Source organism: Callorhinchus milii, unplaced genomic scaffold (genome assembly GCF_018977255.1).
Source record: "Callorhinchus milii isolate IMCB2004 unplaced genomic scaffold, IMCB_Cmil_1.0 Scaffold20, whole genome shotgun sequence".
In the NCBI taxonomy this organism is placed as follows: domain Eukaryota; kingdom Metazoa; phylum Chordata; class Chondrichthyes; order Chimaeriformes; family Callorhinchidae; genus Callorhinchus; species Callorhinchus milii.
The window spans coordinates 346,831-370,020 of record NW_024704761.1 but is presented as its reverse complement, the minus strand read 5'-3'; the positions used below and the strand labels follow the sequence as shown (position 1 = coordinate 370,020).

Sequence of the window (23,190 nt, the reverse complement as noted above, 5' to 3'; positions counted from 1 at the left end):
CTTATCATAACATTTTTATAATGTTTATTGAGGGAGTTTGTTCTCTCTTTATGCCTCTTGTCTCTGGGCGCCCCCCCCACCACCACCCCCAGGCTGTTGGTTCACACGGTGCCTTCCATTCTGCTGCTCTAACAATTCCACTGCTATTCTCTCCGATGTTCTTTCCATCCTTGGCTCCTCCGGGCGCTGACTGTGCCAGGACATGGCGTCACTGCCTGCGGGAAGTTACCCACCATTAATTCCCAAGTCTAAAGAAGGAGTGCGGCAGATTATTCACTTGCTGGGTGATTCCAGCCAATACAAAGCCATCCCCCCCCTCCCCTCCCTCCACTTCCACATACACTCCACTTCCTCTCAGCAGTAGGTGTCTCTGGTGGAAATCGAATGGGAGCATTTTTACTCTCTCCATGACCCAAGGCCAATTGTAGTCCCAACTCCTCACCTCCTCGGCTGAGATCACTGAAGTCAATATATTGAACGCAGCAAAATTCTCTGTGTGACACAGTGCAGCCCAACTATATCATTTGGGGGAGATAAGAAAGTCTTTGAACTAAGCTCCACTCAGACAGTACTGAGCCCCATGTAGGAACTTGGAATCACACAGTTTTCTTGCGGAGTGTTTTAGCAGTTCCCTGATTAATAGAGTGAATACAGCGTCCATCCACCATCAAGCCTCCACTGCTCAGATTCTGTAAGCCTCGAAAAAACCAGCGCTCTCCGCTGAGGGACAGATTTATTACATTTACAGGACTTGTCTCGGGCTCCTAAAGTGTTCACGGTGTCAATTGATACCAGCTTTCCGTCCATGGAAATGATCCCCCGCAGTATTCAAAGTGCCAGCATAATGGAGAGAGGACAGCGATGGTTTCCTCTGGAGACAGAGTGATAGGAAATTGTAGCTGAGCAGCCAACTGCCTGTCTGAGTGCAGAGACAATGTTATTCAGTGGCCTCTTGCATCAAAGGTTGAGATGTTAGAGTCTGGTGTTGTGAGCAGTAAAACGATTTCTCTCTAACCCCATCACAGAGAGAGCCTCAGGGAGGGAAGATAATGATAATGATAATAATAAGAATAATAATCCTTGTATTCGATACAGTGCCTTATCTTGTGTTCGAGACGTCTCAAAGCACTTCACAGGATATACACACAGATGTAAAGTGCATTGACCATACATTTTGTGTGCAAAACAATTTTACGATAGGATTTTACTTGTTAGCAGCAGCTATTGCATGTCATACACACATTTGTTATTAAATGCTTCCTGATTACAATCAGAGAATCTTTCAGTACAGATAGAAAATCATTCAGCCCTTTGTGCTCATAGCAGCTTTCTATAAGAGCTATTTGCTCAGTCCCTGTCTTCTCCCCCAACCCTCCCCAGCCATTCCCTTTGGTACTTTTCCTTTTCAGCCATTTGTCTAATTCGCCCCAAAATACACAGTCAATCCACTTTACAGCATATTCAGAGAAGCGCTTTGAGATGTTTCAACAACATGATAAGGCACTGTATCAAATGCAAGAATTATTTTATTATTATTATTGATTCCCTTTGAAAAGCTGCTGTGCATTCTGCGTCCATCACAGTTTTGGTTGGTGTTCCATGTCCTCACACCCTCTGTTCTGTGAAAGAAATGAACTCACCTTCCCCCTTGTTTTCTTGGTGATGATTGGAGTCTGCCCGAGGCTGGCGCTCAGGGAACCATCCCCCGTCAGGGCTGCCAATGTCCTGAGTGTTGGTCAGCAATGCCAGTTAATTGAAGGATCTCTCAACATCTGATCAAGCTGCACCTGCAGGAAACAAGAGACAGATGAGATGCTGGAAGAGAGGGACTTGGGGATATCTGTTAAATTAATGCCATATAGTTACCAATTCACTAACCAGTGGACATACATTCCCCCTATTTAACTTCTCAACCCCCATCAGAGATTTGACAACCTTTTGTGTATCGGGTGCCGTCTCCAGTGAACGTGTCTGTGCCCAGCTCTGTAACCAGTGTCATGGATACCACAGCAGCCACATTGTTTTAGCCAATACATTAATAATATTTGGTCTATTCTGTGTTTCCAGGGCATTCTGTTCAGTACACCTGACTGTCTGAAGTCCCCTCATGATCTGGTCAAGCTTTATCTGCACGAGTCGAACCGGGTGTACAGAGACAAGATGTTGGAAGAGAAGGACTTTGGGACCTTTGATAAAATACAGACGGAAATGGTCAAAAAGTTCTATGACGTATGTAGCAGAGTGCAAGGGCTGTATTTGTTGCCATTTGTATTATTTCTCTTCAGATATTTCCCCAAAGAACTGGAGAAAAATACAGACTCGGCCTTGGGACGGTATTGAGAATTCTCTCTTATGTTGAGGCAATGTCACTCAAGGTTTAGAAGAGCTCAGGGTTTTAATGGAAGCTCTTGCGTTTGATTTCCCAGGATGTGGAGGAGACCCTGGAGCAGACGAGGACGATGAACATGTACTGCCATTTTGCCCATGGTGTAGGGGAACCCAAGTACATGCCTGTGGAGGACTGGGAATCCGTCAACAAAATCCTGGTGGAAGCGCTGGACAATTACAATGAAGTCAATGCTGCCATGAACTTAGTTCTTTTCGAGGATGCCATGTCCCACATGTGAGATCACAAACACTTATTTCTCTTTCTTTGAAAGTTAACTCAATACGTACCTGGTTGACAACAGTGCTGGAGGATACAAAGAGAGAGAGACAGGCGCAGACTGAGATGAAACGCTGTTCCGCAGCACATAACGGTTTTCCTTCTTGTTGGGCCTGGGTTTGGAGGAAATTTTAATCTTAATAATAATCTTTGCAATTGATAATCCTGAGCTGGGGATTGGGGTCAGGAGGAGTGATATTCTGGAGTTCGTGTTTTATTAACTGTGGGGATCTGGGAGTCTCTGTGCAGGACATTTACCCCATGATGGAATGGGGGGGGTGGGGGGTGAACACATGGCTTGTGGAAGCGAGTGAGCTTTGATGAGTCGAGTGTAATAGTTTAGTTTGTGATTACAATGTTTTCTTTGTGTAGATGCCGTATCAATCGCATTCTCGAGGCTCCCAGAGGCAACGCCCTGCTGATCGGGGTTGGGGGAAGTGGGAAGCAGAGTCTGACAAGACTAGCGGCTTTCATCAGCTCTTTGGAAGTCTTCCAGATCACGCTGAGGAAAGGCTACAGCATCGTCGATCTGAAGGTAAGAGAGATCCCCAAGCACATGTTCTCATGTAACAACAATAATAATCCTGGCAATTGACACAGCTCCCTATCATGTCTCCAAGCGCTTCACAGGATATACTGTAAAGTGAATTGACTGTGTGTTTTGTGGGCGAACTACAACAAATCATGTTTATAGCACCTCTCACACCGGGAGGATGTCCCAAGGCGCTGGGATATAACAGCATGTAGAACAGGTCAATTACTGAAATGCGGGTTTCAAATGAAGCGATTGTAATAAAACACATAATCGCCAGTCTTTCAATGCTAATGAGACACTCCAAACTAACTGGCTTACCCTCTGTCTAAGACATGCCAAGCCCTGGCTTACCCTCCACATCAAACACAAACACTTTACGAGGTCCTGACATGTAACTCTTGTGATTTTATTTGCAGACAGATCTCGCTAATCTATATTTAAAAGCTGGAATGAAGAACATAGGCACCGTCTTCCTCATGACAGATGCTCAAGTAGCAGATGAGAAATTTCTTGTGCTTGTGAACGACTTGCTGGCATCAGGTGGGTTGGTTAATGGTTTTAGGGCATCAGACCATTCCAACTGAGAGCTGCCTGTGGTCCAGAGCCGGGTATCCTCACCATGTGGTGACTCCCACATTGTGGATACTAAAACAGTGCAGATATCAGGTCCCTGTTGTGTTTCTGTGTCCCTCTCCCTGCCTCTGTGTGTGTGTGTTTCTCTCTCTCTGTCCCTCTCTTTATCCATGCATGTACCTGCACCACAGCTCTTCACTTCACACAGCGTGTGTGTAACTGTGTGAGGATCCAAGTGACTTTGTGCACAGTTAAGGAGGAGTTTTGCTAAATTCACAGCCCGGCTTCACCAGTGAAAGGATAAGTGGTGCTCTACCCTATTAAACATTTAACACTTTCAACCTCAATGCTGTCCTGCTCTGGGGTTCTTGGGTTTGTTAGTGATTTAAATAAATCCTTTCACTGTTTGAGACTCATTGATGAACTGGTATTCACTGTGAGATGACGACAGCATTAAAGTAGCATTTACAAATGCCAGCATTTGTATGGCTGTGATTTCCTTCCACTGTGCAAGCAGAGGGGACGCAGTAGAAAGCAGAGAGAAGCATTTGTCCTCAGGCAGGAAACCCATTGTAAATGACTGTTTGGTCTTAACTGAATGTCGGCTTCATAAACATCTGATAAATAAGTGAATGTCCAAATGTTTTTTTTCTCTTTCCAACTAAAAGCTTTTCAACTGAATGAAAAATTGAGCCAGAATAATTTCTCACGACTCCTCAGGATGTGTTTATGTTTAGTTGGACTTGTGCTGTGTTCCTAATGGACTTTTGCACCACAGGCGAAATTCCTGACCTGTTCCCTGATGATGAATTGGAGAACATCATCAATGGTGTGCGAAATGAAGTCAAGGGTCAAGGTTTGATGGACACCAGGGAAAACTGCTGGAAATTTTTCATAGATCGTGTCAGGAAGCAATTGAAGGTATGAACAAGTTGAAGGAAGGACACTGGGAGCTAGGAATCTTCCTACTTGGCTCTTGTTAACCCTGCAAGACAAAGCCCTAATAGGCAGGGTGGTCCCTAGCTGGACAAGCACAGTCTGAGGTCCTCAAGCTTTGTATAAATATAAGTTTGTGGAGTCCTGCAGCTCAGTGGTTAGAGCACTCGCTTTGCAAGTGAGAGACCTGAGTTCAATCCCAGGCAGGTCAGGGCGAAACCTTGGGCAAGTTTCCTTACTCCACACAGAGCCTAATAATAATCCCTCCAAAACCAAAAACAATAATAAATTGGTCATTTTCAATCTACGACTGTTTGTGGACATTGCTGTGCGCAATTGGCTGCCGCGTTCGCCCACAAATATACAGTCAATTCACTTTATAGTGTGTTCTGTGAAGCGCTTTGGGAAGTCCTCCCGACATGAAAAGCGCTATATCAAATGCAAGGATTATTATTATTATTAAGTTGTTTTTGTTTGTGGTGGCCACCAGCCTGCAGCATATCCCCTGCTCTGCCTGCCCCGGAATTGGCTACCAACAGTTTTTCTGCCCCCACCCTCTGGAACTCCATCCCCAAATCCTTCCACCTCACCCCTTCTCGTGCCTCCTTCAAAGCCCGTCTCAAGATCTTCCTCTTTGACCGTGCCTTCAGCCACACTCTCCTTCCCCCCCACCCCGCTCCCCCCTCACCACCAGCCCTCTTGGTTCTAAGCCCCAGATCGCGTGCAAACCCTTAACTCTCCAATGTCTTGGGATGTCCTCCAGACGTGAAAGGCGCTGTGTAACTGTAATTTGTTGTTGGTGGATCACGTATATGTGGGGGAGGCAGAGGTGGTTACACGGTGACAGGACTGCTCAGAATAGTAATTTGTGGCTGTGTCTCTTATTGGTATGGTGCTTTCTCCTTGTCATTGATTTATCTCTGGTGAGAAACCTGATTAAAGTAAATCGCCTGAGGTAGCTGTTATCTAAAGCCCATACATGTTCGATTTAAGCCTGCGGGATTGGCACTCTGGAGTATTCACATTAAAGCTTTATTCCAGGCACACCTCAGAATACATTAGACACCCAAAAATCTTTTAACTTGTCTCTGACTATAATTCCAGCCTGTTCATAAAGAGCTTGGAAGTTTGAAAAAGTGAAGCTGGTTTCATAGAATCTTACTGCACAGAAGGAGGCCATTTGGCCTATTGTGCCTGTGCCAGCTCTTTGAAAGGGCTACCCACTAGTCCCACTCCCCCCGCTCTTACTCCGGTTTATTTCAGGAATTCCTTTTCCCCAAACCACTTTGGGAACAGCAGTTGCCTGGAGGTGATGAGAAAGGGAGCAAACAGTCTGATTTGGATTTTCAACAACAAAATGACATTTGTAGAGTGCCTTTCACGTCAAGAGCACGTCCCCTTTAGCTATGAAATTTCATTGACTGCAACATGTCTATCTGTTGCTGTCTATCTGTTCAGGTGGATCTTAGAGATCCCACATCATTCTTCGTAATGATGGAAGTTTCACCTGGTGTCCTGACCAGCAATCCCCCAGATACAATATTGGCTACCCACTCCATAGCTTATGATATGATGTGCACAAATTGTCAGCCAGCTGTGAATACCAGGCTTTATTGTATTTCAGTCGCTTTGTTAAAATGCTAGACAGATTCCAGCACCTTAGCTAATGAGTCAATGAACTGAGCAAACTCAAGCCAGGGTTAAATTCAAATCACCAAGTTGATGCTGTTAGTTGAGAGAAACTGCTGCTGAATGCGTCTCTTGTTGTTCGGCTCAGGACGCAGAAGGCGTCTTGTTTTAACACTGACAGGGATAATGTACAACTTGTTTCTTAATAGATTGCCCTGTGCTTCTCACCTGTTGGTAACAAGCTCCGACTGCGGAGCAGGAAATTCCCCGCCGTTGTGAACTGCACTGCCATCGATTGGTTCCACGAGTGGCCTCTGGAGGCTCTGGAGTCTGTCAGCCTGCGCTTCCTCCAGGGGATCGACAGCATTGATGTATGTGGCTCAGCGGCAGTTATTCGAGCGGGTTTGGTGGCTTTGGTGCCTCACGCTATCATGTGGCCCCTTTCATCAACAGAAAATCTATCAATTTTTAATTAAATTGTTTTGTTGTTTCCTTCCCATCGTCTTCTGGCGATTTCCCATGAGCCTCGTGTCGAGCCTCATATATTTCCTTCAGTAGCAGAGTGATGTCTGCCTGTCTGTCTGTCTGTCTGTCTTGGGCAAAGTGTTTGTGACTTCCCTGTTTATTTTGTGCATTCGGTTTTTCACACACAGAGCAAGACTGGGGGGACTGAAGCAACTGGAGCCCGAGCGGCACTGGTTAATGGAGGACGGGAGCGTTGGCAGTGCCAGGCTGTTTAAATCCCTGTTGATACGCCTGCTTTCTCCCTGATTTAATCTAGGTCTCTACTGAAGGGCTGTCCGCATGCTGGGTTTGGATCTCATTATGATCACTGACATCGACAATCACCTGCACTTGTAAAGGCACATTTCACACAGTTATATGTCTTAAAGCTCTTCCTTGAGGTGGAGTGTGAGCCCGACCAGTGGGTGGGAGATATGGGTGGTGGGGGGCGGGTTAGTTGAGAGATGATTAAAGAGACAATCAAAGAGGCAGATGAAAATGGAGAGGGAGGTTATGAGGTAGAGGGAGCTCCACAGAGCAGTCACTAAAGGCTGATGATGGAGCAGAGAGGGCTGGGGAGTTGGCAAAGCAGAGGGTATGGGCAGGGAATAGAATTGCAGGAGATCATGGAGCGAGAGAGGGAATGTGAGCACTGTGCCTTGTCTTCTCATTAGTAACCTCTCACCTCTCATATCGCCTTACCTTCAGCCCACACTGAAGGAATCTGTCAGCAAATTCATGGCTTACGTCCACATCACCGTCAACGAGATCTCCAAGTCCTACCTGGCCAATGAGCGTCGCTACAATTACACCACCCCCAAGTCGTTCTTGGAGCAGATCAAACTGTACCAGAACCTGTTGTCCAAGAAAACCAAAGAGCTCACGGCCAAGATGGAGCGTCTGGAGAACGGGCTCCAGAAACTCAAAGGCACCTCGGCACAGGTGAGGGGCAGTCCTTTGCTTCACACGTTGAATGTTGGTAGGGTTTCATTTTCAGGCAATTGGTGTAATATATTTGCAAGTCATATATTTGCACTGTTTACTCTGGAAGTAGAGTCCAAGGGAAGAGCTATCGGTAAACAGAGTATCAAAGTGCTTCACAGAATATATTGTAAAGTTACTTGGCTGTATTTTGTGGGGGCAATTTTGAAGCTGTGATATAGGAAGGAGGGGTGTGGGTGTTCTGGAAGAATGAGATCTGAAAGGCCTCCTTCATCCGAACTGATGTTGTGAATTCAGAGTTGATGGGAGACACTGCTGAAGAGATGGGTCATCGGAGAGTCTTTGTGAGCAAAGCTGAAGAGAGTAGCAGCGCATACATCTATTTTTTCTAATGTACCACAATCTTTTGTATAAGCTGTATTTTTATTGCTCTTTTGCTGCTCAGAAGCTATTTGAAGCTGCTTTTTTTTATAATTGTGTTTTTGAACGACTCCCAACGACACAGTTATGAAAGCAGGAAAGTATCTTCCTGTAGGTCTAGAAAGTCCCCGAGTGATTAATGCAAATAGGTGCAGCCATGCCAGCATATTGTCAGTCATTGCTGCTGAGATGCTGTGAATTTAGTCTTGTAACCCATTCATTACCGCCTGCGGTTAAATGTTAATGCTGACAATTTTACTCTGGATCATTAGTGGGATTTATAACTCGTAAAGAAACCTGGGAAGAGAAGGTGACTAATGATCGAGGTCTGAGACTGGGTGCTGTTAGGTTGTAGGGATGAGCACGGTCACAGATTGGAAAATGAGGTGGCTCGAATTTGGAGCTGGCCTAATGGGGCTGGGGATGTGAGGATAATGACCACAAACCAGGCATTTCTACCTTGAACTGGAATTTCAAGGTCACATTGCCCGCCCCCATCCGTAATTCACAACCAATGCAGCCAAAACCCTCATCCACATCTTCGTCACTTCCCGGCTGGACTAGGGTGGTGGGAATCTGAAAATCTCTCCCCAAAAAGGCTGTGGATTATGGCTGAATCCATTCAAATTTACAAGGCTGAGGTGGATAGATATTTGTTAGGTCACAGGGTACCAAGGGATATGAGGAAAGGTCGGGTAATTGAAGTTGTGGTACAGATCAGCCATGATCTTATAGAATGGCAGAACAGGCTCGAGGGGCTGAATGGCCTCCTCCTGTTCCTATGTTCCTATAACAGCAAACCCTTGGACCCGCAGGTGGACGATTTGAAGGCTAAGCTGGCCGCACAGGAGGTGGAGCTGCAGCAGAAGAACGAAGACGCCGACAAGCTTATCCAAGTGGTTGGGGTGGAAACCGAGAAGGTCAGCAAGGAAAAGGCGATCGCAGATGAGGAGGAAGAGAAGGTGGCTCTCATTGCTAAGGAGGTCACTCAGAAGCAGAGAGACTGTGAGGAGGATTTAGCTAAGGCAGAGCCTGCATTGGTGGCGGCTCAGGATGCTCTTAACACATTGAACAAGGTAAGACTTTACCTAAGAGCAAAGCAAAGCTCCTAAGATCAAGTCCTAACCTTATTGATGGGCTCTCCCCCTTCACTTTACTCCCAATAGAATCCCATCGCTTTTGGCTTGTGGAGGGTATGATCCTCGAGCCAACTATCTACAACACAAAGCTGCTTTGTGAGTTATCAGGGTGTGTGCTCAATCCACAAACCCCAATGGTCATTGACAAATAAGGGTATTGGCAGCAGAAAATAAATCCAGATATATCAAAGTAGCACAGGCAGGTTCAGGATTGTGAGAGACAAGTTGAGGGCAGACACCAGGAAGTATTTCTTTATACACAGCGTAATTGACAGTTTAAGTGGGTGACCGGGAGAGCAGGTCATTCATCCACTGCAATCAACAAGCAAACTTGTAACTGGGAGCCTTCAGTCATTCTCTCCAGCCCCTCCGAACTTATACAACTTTAATTTCCCTTGATGTACTGTACAAATGCTTTTATGCTGAGTTAAATAATGAAACAGTAAGCCGTGCGCTTTAATCGCTGGCCCGCTGCAAGCTTGATTTACTTCAGTGCACTTAAGAAGATAAAATGGAGCCTTTTGCCTTGTCAGGAGAGGAATAGCGTCAACCCTCTTGTTTGTATCTTGGTCAAACTAACGTTTAACCTATTTAGATTTGATTTACAGCTGTAACGACATCATTGCGAGTGATCTCATTGACAGGAAGAGAAAGCTGTCTGATCTTTAACCATGAGCAAACTCTTTCGATCAAATGATTTGACTTCACACAATTGATTTTTAACTGCTTAACTTTGCATTGCAGTGAATAGGAATGTTTTCCCAGCGATGCTGAGGTTGAACAAGCTCCCTCCTGTTCAGGAACGTTAAAGAAAGTCACTGGGGTGGCTATTAAATTGAGGTGCCGTCTACTCTGCCCTGAGCACAATGTGAATGATAAATGGATTTTTTAAATTATTATTTTGCGCTGTACATTTCTGAAGATCTCGCCAAGGTCTATTTTATTTCAATACTAAAATTGTCTGTCAACAGAATTTTTTGCACAAACTTAATTGAATCTGCATTTCCACAATCTCATCTAAATTGGCCTTAATTTGTTAATCTTTTTTTTGAGGGGTGGGTGGAGGGGTGTAAACAAAATGGATTTGCTTAATTTGAAAATGATTTGAACAAAGCAGAAGTAGGTCAATTATGCAAGCATTGTTGCTGATCAAATGGCGTTTGATTCCTTGGATGTTGGAAACACTGAGGACTCTGCAACTACACAGCTAACAAGTCATTAGAGCCATTGTTTTACTGCAGGAGGATTGGTGGGTGATGGGGAGGGAGTTACATTTCATTTTATTGGATTCCTTCTTCCCCAGCCCCCATCACCCCCACCCGCCCCAGCCTCGGCATCCTGCTCCGCCACTGGGTTAAGTGCTATGGGACGCTATCCTGTGTGAAGCGCGCTGTGTGAATGCAAGTTGTTGGTGTTGTTGACTCTCAGTATTTAAACTCCAGCTGCGCTCTACGTCTGCTCAGTTGAACCAAAGACGCGACTCTTGAGTTGTTGCACAGTCCAGCCATTGTCACTCTCCACTGGTTTCCCCAGAACAATCTAACAGAATTGAAGTCCTTCGGCTCCCCTCCTTCCGCGGTGTCTAACGTCACGGCCGCGGTGTTGGTGCTGATGGCGCCCGGGGGGAAGATACCCAAGGACCGCAGCTGGAAGGCGGCAAAGGTCATGATGGCCAAAGTGGATGGCTTCCTGGACTCCCTGATCACCTTCAAGAAAGAAAACATCCCCGACGCCTGCCTCCGAGCCATCCAGCCTTACCTGCACGATCCCGAGTTCAACCAGGAGTTCATCGCATCCAAGTCCCTCGCTGCCGCGGGCCTGTGCTCCTGGGTCATCAACATTGTCAAGTTTTACCAAGTTTATTGCGAGGTGGAGCCCAAGCGGCAAGCGCTCAGCAAAGCCAACGCGGAATTGGCAGCGGCTCAGGATAAGCTGACCAACATCAAAGCCAAGATAGCCGTAAGTACAATTAATAATAATGATAATAATCATTGCATTTGATACAGCGCCTTATCACGTCTTCGAGGCATCTCAAAGCTCTTCACAGAATATACTGTAAAGTGTAGTGACTGTATATTTTGTAGGTGAAACTCGGCAGCCAATTGCACACAGCAGTGAGCGTCCCACAAACAGTCGTGGATTGAGTGACCAGATTATTATTATTTTTTTTGCTCGGGTTTTGGGTGTTTGTAATATAAATGTTTTGTGGGAGAGGACATTGGCTAATTGCAGTTTAACGTACTAGCGATGTCAGTACGCTCACAAAGTTTAGGGTAAAATTACTAAACGTTTTTTTTCCAATGGAAAAAAATGGCAAAACCAACCTCGTAATGAAGCAAATCGTCTCTTTACCTTTATAGCAACTCAATGAAAACTTAGCAAAGCTAACGGCAAAGTTTGAGCGAGCGACTGCGGATAAACTGAAGTGCCAACAGGAAGCCGAATCGACCGCACGGACCATCAGCCTGGCCAATCGATTGGTGAGTCTCCCTAACCCATTGCAACCCAACTCTACAGTACAGAGTTTGGGACATGACGTTATGCATGTGACTGCCAGGATGGTAGAAGGCAAACTGGATGTACCTTGGTCTTCTTTTGTCCAGCAATTCTTTGTTCCACTTGGTTTGGAACTCGGGACTGCTGTCACCGTGTGCAGGAGCTAGCGATCAAATGCAAGGATTATTATATTGTACACAACTGTTGAACAGCCTAAGGCTGCTCGATTCTGACTCCTACATTTTGCTTTCCTCATTCTGCAGTGTGGTGTGAAACATTGACTCTCATTATAAAACTTGGCAACATTGCTTTCCGAGCGCAGGGGTATATTGAGTGAGGTCGGTGTGTGTGCTGACATGGAATTGGATCATTGGCTGGCACAGTTGATTGTGCCCTACTTTTAACATTAAAGGTTCCTGACTAGAATAAGCCCTTGCAGCGTTGTGATCGCTTGCAGGCATATGATCTAAGGGAAACGTTCACACTGAAAATAGCCTAGGAAATCACATCATGGACAGCATCCCACGTGTCTTGGTTAGGGCCTCACTGTCCTTCCAGGGCTATCTCCCAGCCTATTCTGGGACTGAATAAATGGAGTTAGATTGAGTTGAGATAAAGTATATCTTGATTCACCCGTAGCTTTGACAAACTCTCCAGGGGTAGTGGGTGGGGAGGGGTGGGGGATGTTGTCATCTAAAATCTTGTGATGCTGCCACATTAAATGGGTTGTGTTGACATCTTTAGCGGTCGCCTTTCATCTGTAGGTTTACAAATCCGACGTGCTCTTCCTGTCAGAACCCTCTTTAGCAATCAAAATATCGCAACCAAAAAAATTGCAGTAAATATGGCTTTTATTCCATTTGTTGTCATTTTCTTGTACCTTTCTGGAAAGGCGCTATTATCAAATGCCAGGATTATTATTATTAACTTTCCAGAATGCCAGACCTACCACCTTCACATTGCATTGTTCAGTCATTTCATATTTATATCAGGAGCTTAACATCCCACTTTACGTTGAAGTGGCAGATTTTAGAGCCCTGATTACCTTACAGCATTGAACGAGTACAACCAGCCCAGTGCAGCAGCTCTTAACTGGTGTCTCTGACGAAGCCAGTGATTGCCACTCAGTGTTTAGCAAATTGACTAAAATAGACGAAAAAAAAGCATGTTAATGTTATACATAATTCATTACTAAAGTGCTTTTTTAAACGTTGCCCTGATGACAAGACTCCCGTTCAAAATCCTGTACTGCTGCGTGTTTGTGTGGGTGTGCGCGTGTGTGTGGCGTGTGCGCATATGTGTGGCGTGTGCGTGTTTGTGTGTACGCATGCATGTGCGGGCGTGTGTTGATGATTTGTGGATAATAATAATAATAATCCTTGCATTTAACACAGCGCCTGATCACGTCTTCCAGACGGTCTCGAAGCGATTCACAGGATGTGCTTCAAAGTGTTTGACCTGTTACTTACCTGGTGGCTGAGGAGACACGTCTGAGGCTTGTGTCACAGTGTAATAAAAGAAAAGCCGAGAGCGCTGCCGAAGCCCACGTGGCTCAGTCGCTCCGCGAGAGAGATTATAAATCCCTGGCGTCCTGCTCCGGAGGCGGGGAGGGGTTTAACGTGCGCTCGCACACCTCATAAAGAGGGTGAAAAATGCCGACAGCGCAAAATAAAAGTACACAAGATGGAAAGAAGCTCGCCCCCCCACCGCCCGTTCCCCCCCCCCACCCCCGCCGTGTCCTTTTAATTCTGCCTGCCAGCTCTTTCTTCCCCGTGTTAGCAACGGCAGAATTGCCAGCTGAGGTCCATAAATCCAGGTGACGGACGCGCAATCTTGTTTCAGCAGCAGCCCCATGAATAATGGAGATCGCAGGCTCCTCTCTTTGTGCTTCTCGATTACGCGGCTGACACGTGAAGCTGTCACTTCTCATTTCCACAAGGTCTTGATTAAAGATGATTAAAAGCTGTTGTGATTGAAACCCCCTGTGGCAGAGCAGGAAGAGACACACACACACCAGGTTGAGATTGGGGCAAAAAGCCAGAGTCTGACCCCAACAAGCACTGGCTGGGATTCTCTCGGGCTTTTTTTTTACATCCTCACAAAATTCATGGCTTTTTTTTAAGTAATAATAATAATAATCCTGGCATTTGATACAGCGCCTGATCACGTCTTCGAGACGTCTCAAAGCGCTTCACAGGATACACTGTAAAGTGAATTGACTGTGGGTGAAGTTGTGGGTGAAACGTGGCAGCCAATTGCGCATAGCAGTGTCCCACAAACAGTGGTGGGTTGACCGACCACATTATTATTAGTTATTTTCTTCCTCATCCTTTTCCCTTCAGAATTGATTTACAGCTTCACTGTCCCTTCTCCCACATCTGCCAATCACCGGCCGTGTCGAGCTCTAGCATCTCTCCTTGCAAGTAATGAAGCTCCCGGGTCCCTCATCTATTCAGCCCTGGGTTTGCTCTGATCTATTTCAAAGCGGTGTATCCCTTGCAGGTCGGTGGTTTGGCTTCAGAGAACGTACGTTGGGCAGAATCCGTGCGTAACTTCAAAGAGCAGGAGAACATGCTCTGTGGTGATGTGCTGCTGATCACGGCCTTTGTCTCGTATCTGGGCTACTTCACAAAGAAGTACAGGCAGGATCTGATGGATGGGAAGTGGAGACCTTATCTTGGGCAGGTCAAGGTGAGAGCTTCATCTTCTTTTCTACCTTTACAATGAACAGTTTTTGTAACTCCTTCATTAACATTTCCTGCAGGTAGTCTACAGTTGTTAGCTTGGGCTCATCACTATTAAGAACTCTTCTCTTTGCTACACCTTCCATTCCATTGCAAAGACTTGATAAAAAGATCTAATTTCAGAAATTGGCATCAACTAATCGCCATTGTTAAGGAGAACCAAGAGGCCAATTAAACACATACATTTGTTGTATTGTGAGAATCTTCAATCATTTTATAAATGAGAATATCAAAGTCTAATTAATTTATTCAGGAAATGTGCAGTTTGTATTTGTTTTGAACAATTTGTCTCAGAATTATAATTTCAAAAAAGAAGCTCTTTATTTTGGGCAAGAAGTGTGGCTAATTGTTTTCTCTTAAAGGCACCTTCTAAACAAATTCCTTCTTGACTGGTACGCTATTTAAACACCAGCTGTAGCTTGTGTTCTGTGATTCACAAAGGTGCAATGACAACTTGCATTTATACAGCGCCCTTCACATGGGGTAGTATTGGAGCACTTAACAATGACGTAGTTTGACGCTGAGCCAGGGAGAAAGGGGAGGTGACTGTAGGCACTGTTGAAGGGGAAAGTCTTTTGAAGTTGGGCAAAGGGGAGTCAAGGCAGAGGGATTGAATACTCTATATCTTTTCTCTTGGTCTTTAAGAAACCTCTTTTGGGGCTTTGTGTGTGTGGACCCATAACACTGTAAAATCTCTTATTATTAGTGTGCAGAGTGTATGAATACCCATTGTGTCCTGTTTGACACCCCATAGCACATCCCAGTTGCTAATGTAATCTAATCACAAGGAAGATTAGGGATGGTGCGGAGTTGCAAGGTTGTGCTTTAATTGAGGAGTTCTGAAAACAAACCTCCGCAATAAATCTCAAGTAGTTTAAGGATGTCCCCGGATTAAATTACACCCTATTACTCACTCCACCATCTGTAATATTATATAATTTATACCATTGTCTCAGTGGAATCAAACTATGCTAATGACTCTTCAAAGTGCTAACCATTTACTATAAAATCAAGTGTCTAAGTCATCTCCACTTGACTTGTTAATTTTGGTAAAATCTCTTATTAGTCATACTTATCTAGAATGGCTCTCCTTTAAATCTTGCTATGAAACACACTGTGTTAAAGAGCAATTGAAATTTGGTCTATTGTCATGTGATTATTATTGAAGCACAGCAGAGCCAGCTTGGCTTATTTGCTAGCACTCTTGTCTCTAAATTGAAAGTTTTACGTGCACATCCTGGGCCATCCAGCGCTTTGGGACATCTTCCCGATTTTGTTGTTGTTGTTGTTCAAGCCCCACATTGGGACTCGAGATCGCAGTCATATCTCCACCTGACGCTCCATTGCTTTACTGGGGGAGAACTGCATTGTTGGAGGTTATTAAACTGTATAGAAACAGAAGGGAGTTTTTCCCGGTGTCATGGCCAACAATCTTCCAAATGAATTGGTTCTTCACCTCATTGCAGTTTATGGGAGTTTAGTGTGTGCAAAATGTTTGCCAACAATTACAGGCACTTCACTTGATAGCAATAACCTTGGTGACTCTTCCATATCACATTACATTATAGGCTATATATCAAATGCGAGGATCATTAAAGGATGAATATTTTAGCAAAACTGTCGCAGTGGTTTAATTAAAGGTATGATCTGCAGAATGATGAAACGTCAGTAAGACAAAATTCAGAATAGCTTCAGGGCTTCAGAACCACTTTCCACCCGGGATTTATTGTGGACTCCTGTAGCTTAGTGGTTAGAGCACTCGCCTTTGCAAGCGAGAAGAACTGGGTTTGATTCCCGGGCAGGGTGAAACCTTAGGGAAGTTTCCTTACTCCGGATGCCTCTGTTTATCAGCAATAAGTAGGAACCCAGCAGTTAGACGATTGGCGGATTATTCTCTGTGGTAATAATCCCTTTTNAAAAAATAATTTGGTCACTCAATCCATGATTGTTTGAGGAACGCTGCTGTGCGCAATTGGCTGCCGCAATTTGCCCACAAAATATATACAGTCACTACACTGTACAGTATATTCTGTGAAGCACTTTGAGACGTCCTATTATTATTATACTTATGCAGCAATTTAGAGCGTCCAAAACTTGGCAAATTCTTAAACCTTCTTGGCGATTTCAGAGTTAAGATTGAATTTAACAGACTGTCAAATTCTGGATGTTCCAAAGTGCTACGTAAATGAAGTAAATCGAGACACAGGTGGAATCTCTTCCTCCAGTCAGGACTTTCTAGCCATGTGATTTATATGGTCTGATCTCTTACAATTTTATTGGAGTCCTTTTTATGAATTGATTCCTTAAAATAGCCATCGCTTTGTTGCTTGTTTTATTGGGATGTAACATTTCAATTGAATGACTGGCAGACAGCTGTTTTAAACAAGCATATTTATTTTAATAGCAATGCGGTCTTAAAAACTGCCAAATATGTTACTGATGGTGATGAGTCGTGCTGAAATTAAATTTTGTTGACGAGAAGCTAGACTCTATTATTCCATCTTGGTACATCTCTGAGTCTCTCTGAGTCCCTCTGACATGCTCTGCGCTCAAACTGTAGTTTGGGTCATCTTTTCTCCACCCCCATCCCTCAACCCTCTTATTTCCTTGCCCCTCCCCAGGAGTGTGTGCCCACTCACCTGTGTTGTTTTGATGTGTCCTCCCGATATGAAAGGCATTAAATAAATCAACATCTCACCCAAAGGGCAGAAAGAGGAATATTAAATGGTGTGGACAGCGAGCAGCAAATTCTTGAATTCACTCGTGAATTGGAAGCAGTACATAAATTGTGAGTGTATAATATGGTGCCAGACAGGCCCAAATGCTGTGCGTTTCCCCACCTGCAGGTTCCGATCCCTGTGACCTCTGAGCGAGATTCCCTGACAATGCTCACAGACGATGCTGACATCGCTGCCTGGCAGAACGAGGGTTTGCCCGCAGACAGAATGTCCACCGAGAACGCCACCATCCTCACCAACTGCGAGCGCTGGCCTCTCATGATTGACCCCCAGTTGCAGGGCATCAAATGGATCAAGAACAAGTGTGGAGAGCACCTCAAAGTCCTGAGGATTGGCCAGAGAGGGTAAGCGATTCAATAGCTCGCTTCTCTCGAATGATGATCCATTTGTAGCTGGTTACTGTTGTACAATGATTGGATGTTTACAGCAACAAAACAGGCCATTTAGCCCAACAACAACAAATGACATATATTTAAAGCACCAATTCTCATAAAGCACCAATTTCCCTTTAGAACAATGTATGTACTTTCCTTCCACAACTTGTGGAAGAGAATTCCGTATCCCAACCCCACCCCCATGTGAAGATATTTTTCTAATCTCCTCTTTATATATTTTTGTGTGCAATTATTTAAAATTTGAACTGAAACCTCCTCATCCCTGGTAACATTGTGATTGAATCGCCGAGTGTCGGTGGGGAATAGCTGTGAGAAAGGATGTGTTTGCAGTCGGCAGACAGGGCCCAGATACTGCTACTTGGTTTATTGTACGTTGCATCCAATTTTTTCACAGCTTCTTCACCAGTCTTTCCTGGAAATTTATGATCTAAACTGAGCACGAGGGTCATTGCTGAGTAATAGATTGTTTAAGAAACAGCATCCAGTATCTGTGGCCCTGCTGAACGCCTTATTTTAAACCTGTGCCACTGCTGCTCTCTGTATGTGCTTGATATTCAGCCACAACATTGTCACTGTCACTCCACCACTGTGCAGAGACAACGACAACGATGACAATGTTTTGGGTCTTGACACATGCAGAAACCATCACTGTTGCTTAAGAGTATCCAAACCAAGCTGAGAATTCCAGGCATCCCATCTACACATGGAAATCCCAGAGATAGATTGTTGGAATGCAATGCCCACTCTCTCCCTGGAGGGAGGCATTCTGTTTACCTAATTCCAGAAAGCATTTAGATGAGAACGGCTCGTGTTTTATCATGCAGCTGTGATATTTTGGTGTTGCACACATCATTATTACAGCCTCCCTCAATGTCACTACTAATTAGTGGTCACTTGTCAGTAGTTGTGTTGTGGTCTCCTGACGTGAGCAGCAGGGTTGGGAGTGAACTAATTTCCCTCAGGACCCTTTTAGCTGTCAGAAACAGCAGATGTTTGGCTCCATTATGTTTGGGTTGGATTTAAGTTTAACTCTCGGAGGTGGGAGCTCATCTTATGCTGGTCACTACAGATCTTTTAACCAGATCTCTACATTGGGGTTTAATGTAAGGTAGAAACCCATTCTCAAATCACCTCTGAGGCCTTTGGATACTGATGTACTGCAGGAGATGGGGATCCACACAATGGACAAGTGCCATTAACATGCAGCCAAATCAGTGTTCTTAAAGATTGAGGTAGGATAAGCCTCCATCACTGTGTTGTGTGGAACACAACTGATGGGCTGAAGGATTCCTCCTCTTGCTCCTCTTTACAACCGATGAGATTGGATGCTGAGTAGGAAAGAGAGGAGCGGGGAATGTGCAGCAAGTACGATTTAGCCGGGCAGAGGGAGCGAGGATTAGATGATCTTACACCCCAAACCTCAGGAAAGAAGCATTTATTAATAAATGAATTTGTGCAGAATGCTCATTTTAGCTGTCCCTGAACTTGTGTTAACATTATTTGAATTTTGAGAGGCTTAAATCCAGCCTGGGGTCTTATCGCTCTCAAACATTAATGAGCACATAAAAAGCCAATGTCAAACAGAACCTCAGTGAATTGTTCAGCCCAACAGATCGGAGAGAAGCATGAGTCATCAGCTTCAATCTATATTTGTGGTTTTGGTTCTCAGATACTTGGACATGATGGAGCTTGCTCTGGGGTCGGGAGAAGTGGTCCTCATCGAGAACCTGGAGGAATCGGTCGATCCTGTGCTGGGACCATTACTGGGCCGAGAAACCATTAAAAAGGGCAGGTAAGGCAACAGGGAGGAAAAGGCTTAGCAGTCTTCATCGGTGTTCTCACCAACTCTCAGAGATCACAAAACCGCAGCAGAGAGATTCTCTTCTGGCCAGAAAACCCAGCCACTGCCTTCCCATCCAAGCTTTTTTTTAAAGTGATTCTGTGTGGTACCGCCCTTCCTGGTAATGCAGTGTGTAACGTCCAACTCGATGCAACCTCTTCTTTGAGGATCGACACCCAATATCCTCTTCTCTTTTCAAATAATACCTGGGATCTGAACATAGGATGTGGTGTCCTCCTGAACGTATGATTGGCCAAAGCACACTTGAGTTAAGGACAGTGATTCCCCCTGTGGCTGGTTACCAGCTGACACTCACCATCAGGGCTCACACATCACTGGGAGGCTGACATTGCTGCTTCATGTAGGGACTCATGTGACTCATGTTTCTCTCGGATCTGTTGGGCTGAATGATTCGTCGAGGTTCTTTTCATACATCATCCAACTGAACTGATGTGCAAACATCTAGGAACAAGAGAATTCAGTCCATCAAACTTGTTTTTGAACAGTTTATTGCATTGTGGTGCATTGTCTTATCCCATTTCGCTGCCTATTCTCCATACTCCTGAGTTCCCGAGGTTCTGGTTCCCTTTTCACATCCCAATTGATTTATCTTCTCTCTCTCTAAAGCCAATACTGTGCATTCTGCATCTTCCCAATCTCGGGCTGAAGGAATGTTTTCTGAACTCGCTTCTAACTGTTCTAGAAAAGTAACGTTAACCATCTGACTGAAACTCACCCACCTTCTCTTACCCAGGTACATCCGCATTGGAGACAAGGAGTGCGAGTACAATCCCAGCTTTCGTCTCATTCTGCACACCAAGCTGGCCAATCCCCACTATCAGCCTGAGATGCAGGCCCAGTGCACGCTCATTAACTTCACGGTGACGAGAGATGGCCTGGAGGACCAGCTGCTGGCGTCTGTGGTCAGTATGGAGAGACCTGACCTGGAGGAACTGAAGGTACCGTAATCTAAACTCTGTTGTTCTCACCTTCCCTCCTATCCCCTCCGCGCTTGGTTCTCCGATCCTGCAAAAAGCTCCCAGATGTTACAATGCAAAGCCACCTTTCTAATCTAACTGCAAATTGTGTTTGTTTGGTTTTTTTTGGTCAGCTATAAATAATAATAATAATAATCCTTGTATTTGATATAGCACTTTTCACATCTTCTCGACGGCTCAAAGCGCTTCACAGAATAGACTGTAAAATGAATTGACCGTATATTTGTGGGCAAAACGCGGCAGCCAATTGCGCACAGCAGTGTCCCACAAACCGCTGTGGATTGAAAATGACCAATTTATTATTGTTCTGTTTTGGAGGGATTATTATTAGGAGTGTGTCTGACACATGTGGAAACCCATCACCAGGCTTGAGAGTATCCAAACCAAACTGAGAATTCCCTGCATCCCACCTCACATGGAATCCCAGAGATAGATTGTTGAAATGGCACGCGCTCTCTTGCTCTCTCTCTCTCTGGAGGGATGCCCCCTGCTTACCTCAGAGCCTTCTTCACCTAAACTTCTCTACACTCTATTCACTGGTGCAGCAGAGCTAATCTTCTGAGTTTTGGATTAAATAATTCTGTCAGAGGGATGTTAACACTGCTTCAAACTTGACATGGATGTGAATGATGCTTCCTTTGCTGCCAGAACATACCGTTCATCGAGCTTCATAAATTCCACTTTTTTATGTTAACGATGTTGAAAAAATTGTTTTTCTAATTCCCTTAATTATTGCAGTCAAACACAACTAATTACTGTCATATATCAATGTATTCTCCCTGCTGTTATAATGGTTCAAAATTCATGAATAAACAGCTTACCCTTTGCTGCAATACGTACATTTTAATTGATCCAGTTCCTACCAATACATTATTATCACGGGGAGGTGAGACACAGAGCGGGTGGGTGGAATGTGGAATTTTTTTGCTGCAGTGTCAGTGTTCCTCAGGCAGCGCCATCAATCGTTGCAAAAGGGAATTGGATAGATGCTTCCAAATGAGAAATATTAAAGGGTATGGAGTGTGGGCGGGTGACAAACTGAGATCATATGAGGTGGTCTACGTGAATAAAAACTCAAATTAGCTTCAGCCACTCTGGGTTAGTGAGGAGAACATCAGTCAAGTATCCTTTCCTCCAAGGGGCCCCATGGAACCATCAAAGAGAGAAAAAAATGAGCTAAACATCTTCAGGAAAAGAGAGGAGACATTTTGAGGAGACAATGTGCTAGTGGATGGACGTTGGGGGTGGGCAGGAGGAGGTAGGGAGATGAGTAAATAGAAACTAATTGCCATTTCACATTATTTGCTTCTGGGAATTGGGAACTCTTATTTCAAAAGAATTCTTGAAACTTTATCAAAGTTCTGATCTCTAGGCAACACTTCGCACATCCGAGTTCTGTAACCCAGTGCATGGGAGAGGAGAATAAAACCTATGTTGCTCTGCATTTGGCCTGTGTTCATTAAAAAGGAGGCGTAAAGCTGGTGTGAGCCGGTTGCCTTCATCTAAATCACTTAACTCCCTGCCCACTGGGTAGGTCGGAGTCTGAAGTGAAGAAGCTTCTAGATGTGCTTGATGTTTCCAACAATCCATTGCTTTAATGATCATTATTCCAAGCAATGTCACAACTGACCCAGTTCCCACTGAGGAAGCCAATCTTTAATCTTGTGTCTCAGCCCAGCGCCAATTCAGAGCTTAACGAGATTCCACGCCACCTTGTTTTGGGTTACTAGGAGCTGGCTTGTGGAAGCGGGTTACAGCAACGTGAGTTTAGATAAACAAGCAATGTCCAAATCCTCTCTTTCATCTCCCTCACTTAGAGCAACAACAACAACTGCCATCAACTTTCGCTTCTGTCTGATTTAATCTGCCCAATGTTGGTCGAGGTGTAAATCAATGCAAGTTCCCTCCCCCCCCCACCCCCAGTGCTCCTCCACTAGTGGATATGAATAATATATTATTGATCCCTCTCTAATTAACAAAGTCATCATAATTCCTCACTCTGTAATTGCTCTTATCTACTAATTAGGTCACAAGAGTGAGATGGCCCCCTGCTATCACCAAGTGGAGTGCATCAAGTAACCTGAATTATTTTCCCTTGCACTTGTCGCTAATGTTCTTGAACTATTATTGGAGTCTCTCTGTGGTATTCCTTCACAGTCCAACCTCACAAAGCAGCAGAATGGCTTCAAAATCACCTTGAAAACCTTGGAGGACAACCTGCTCTCCCGCCTCTCCTCTGCCTCTGGAAACTTCCTCGGAGACACGGCCTTGGTGGAGAACCTGGAGACCACCAAACGCACGGCGGCGGAGATCGAGGAGAAGGTGAGGTCCTCACACTGCGAGGGACGTAGCATTTCTCTACGAGCCCTGGCAGCAGAGTTGCTTCTCGGCTGATAGATTTATAAATGATTGATGAACAGAAAAGGGGAAATTATTAATTTTGGATCTGTTTGAAACAGTGGTAGAAGCACAATTTTAAAGGAGCTAAGATAACACCATTAGTTGGCTTTGTCTTCCTGGCAGTGTCGTATCTCTATTCCTCAGAGCTCAGCCTGGCAAGCTGCCCAGTTATGAGTCCGGATGAACACAGGGATTAGACTTGCTCAACTGTGGCCAAAAGGCCAAGCTTTGAATAT

The 23,190-nt window shown here is 44.8% G+C and overlaps 1 protein-coding gene across 5 annotated transcripts in view; it reads left to right on the top strand.

The window, feature by feature from the left end:
* The window catches only part of LOC103175703 (dynein axonemal heavy chain 9), an 89,113-nt gene that overhangs the window by 40,107 nt on the left and 25,816 nt on the right, over window positions 1–23,190 (top strand). For 4 of the 5 annotated variants that reach the window (XM_042342289.1, XM_042342285.1, XM_007888874.2 and 1 more), the window contains exons 42-56: window positions 2,068–2,229; window positions 2,427–2,623; window positions 3,038–3,200; window positions 3,617–3,740; window positions 4,552–4,694; window positions 6,548–6,709; window positions 7,551–7,784; window positions 9,020–9,280; window positions 10,877–11,302; window positions 11,704–11,823; window positions 14,342–14,530; window positions 17,430–17,665; window positions 19,386–19,508; window positions 20,311–20,515; window positions 22,712–22,876. In XM_042342289.1, coding sequence (XP_042198223.1) covers window positions 2,068–2,229; window positions 2,427–2,623; window positions 3,038–3,200; window positions 3,617–3,740; window positions 4,552–4,694; window positions 6,548–6,709; window positions 7,551–7,784; window positions 9,020–9,280; window positions 10,877–11,302; window positions 11,704–11,823; window positions 14,342–14,530; window positions 17,430–17,665; window positions 19,386–19,508; window positions 20,311–20,515; window positions 22,712–22,876 — 2,910 coding nt within the window. The remainder of the gene's footprint in view (window positions 1–2,067; window positions 2,230–2,426; window positions 2,624–3,037; window positions 3,201–3,616; window positions 3,741–4,551; window positions 4,695–6,547; window positions 6,710–7,550; window positions 7,785–9,019; window positions 9,281–10,876; window positions 11,303–11,703; window positions 11,824–14,341; window positions 14,531–17,429; window positions 17,666–19,385; window positions 19,509–20,310; window positions 20,516–22,711; window positions 22,877–23,190) is intronic. The other variant, XM_042342288.1, reaches the window with a different exon arrangement.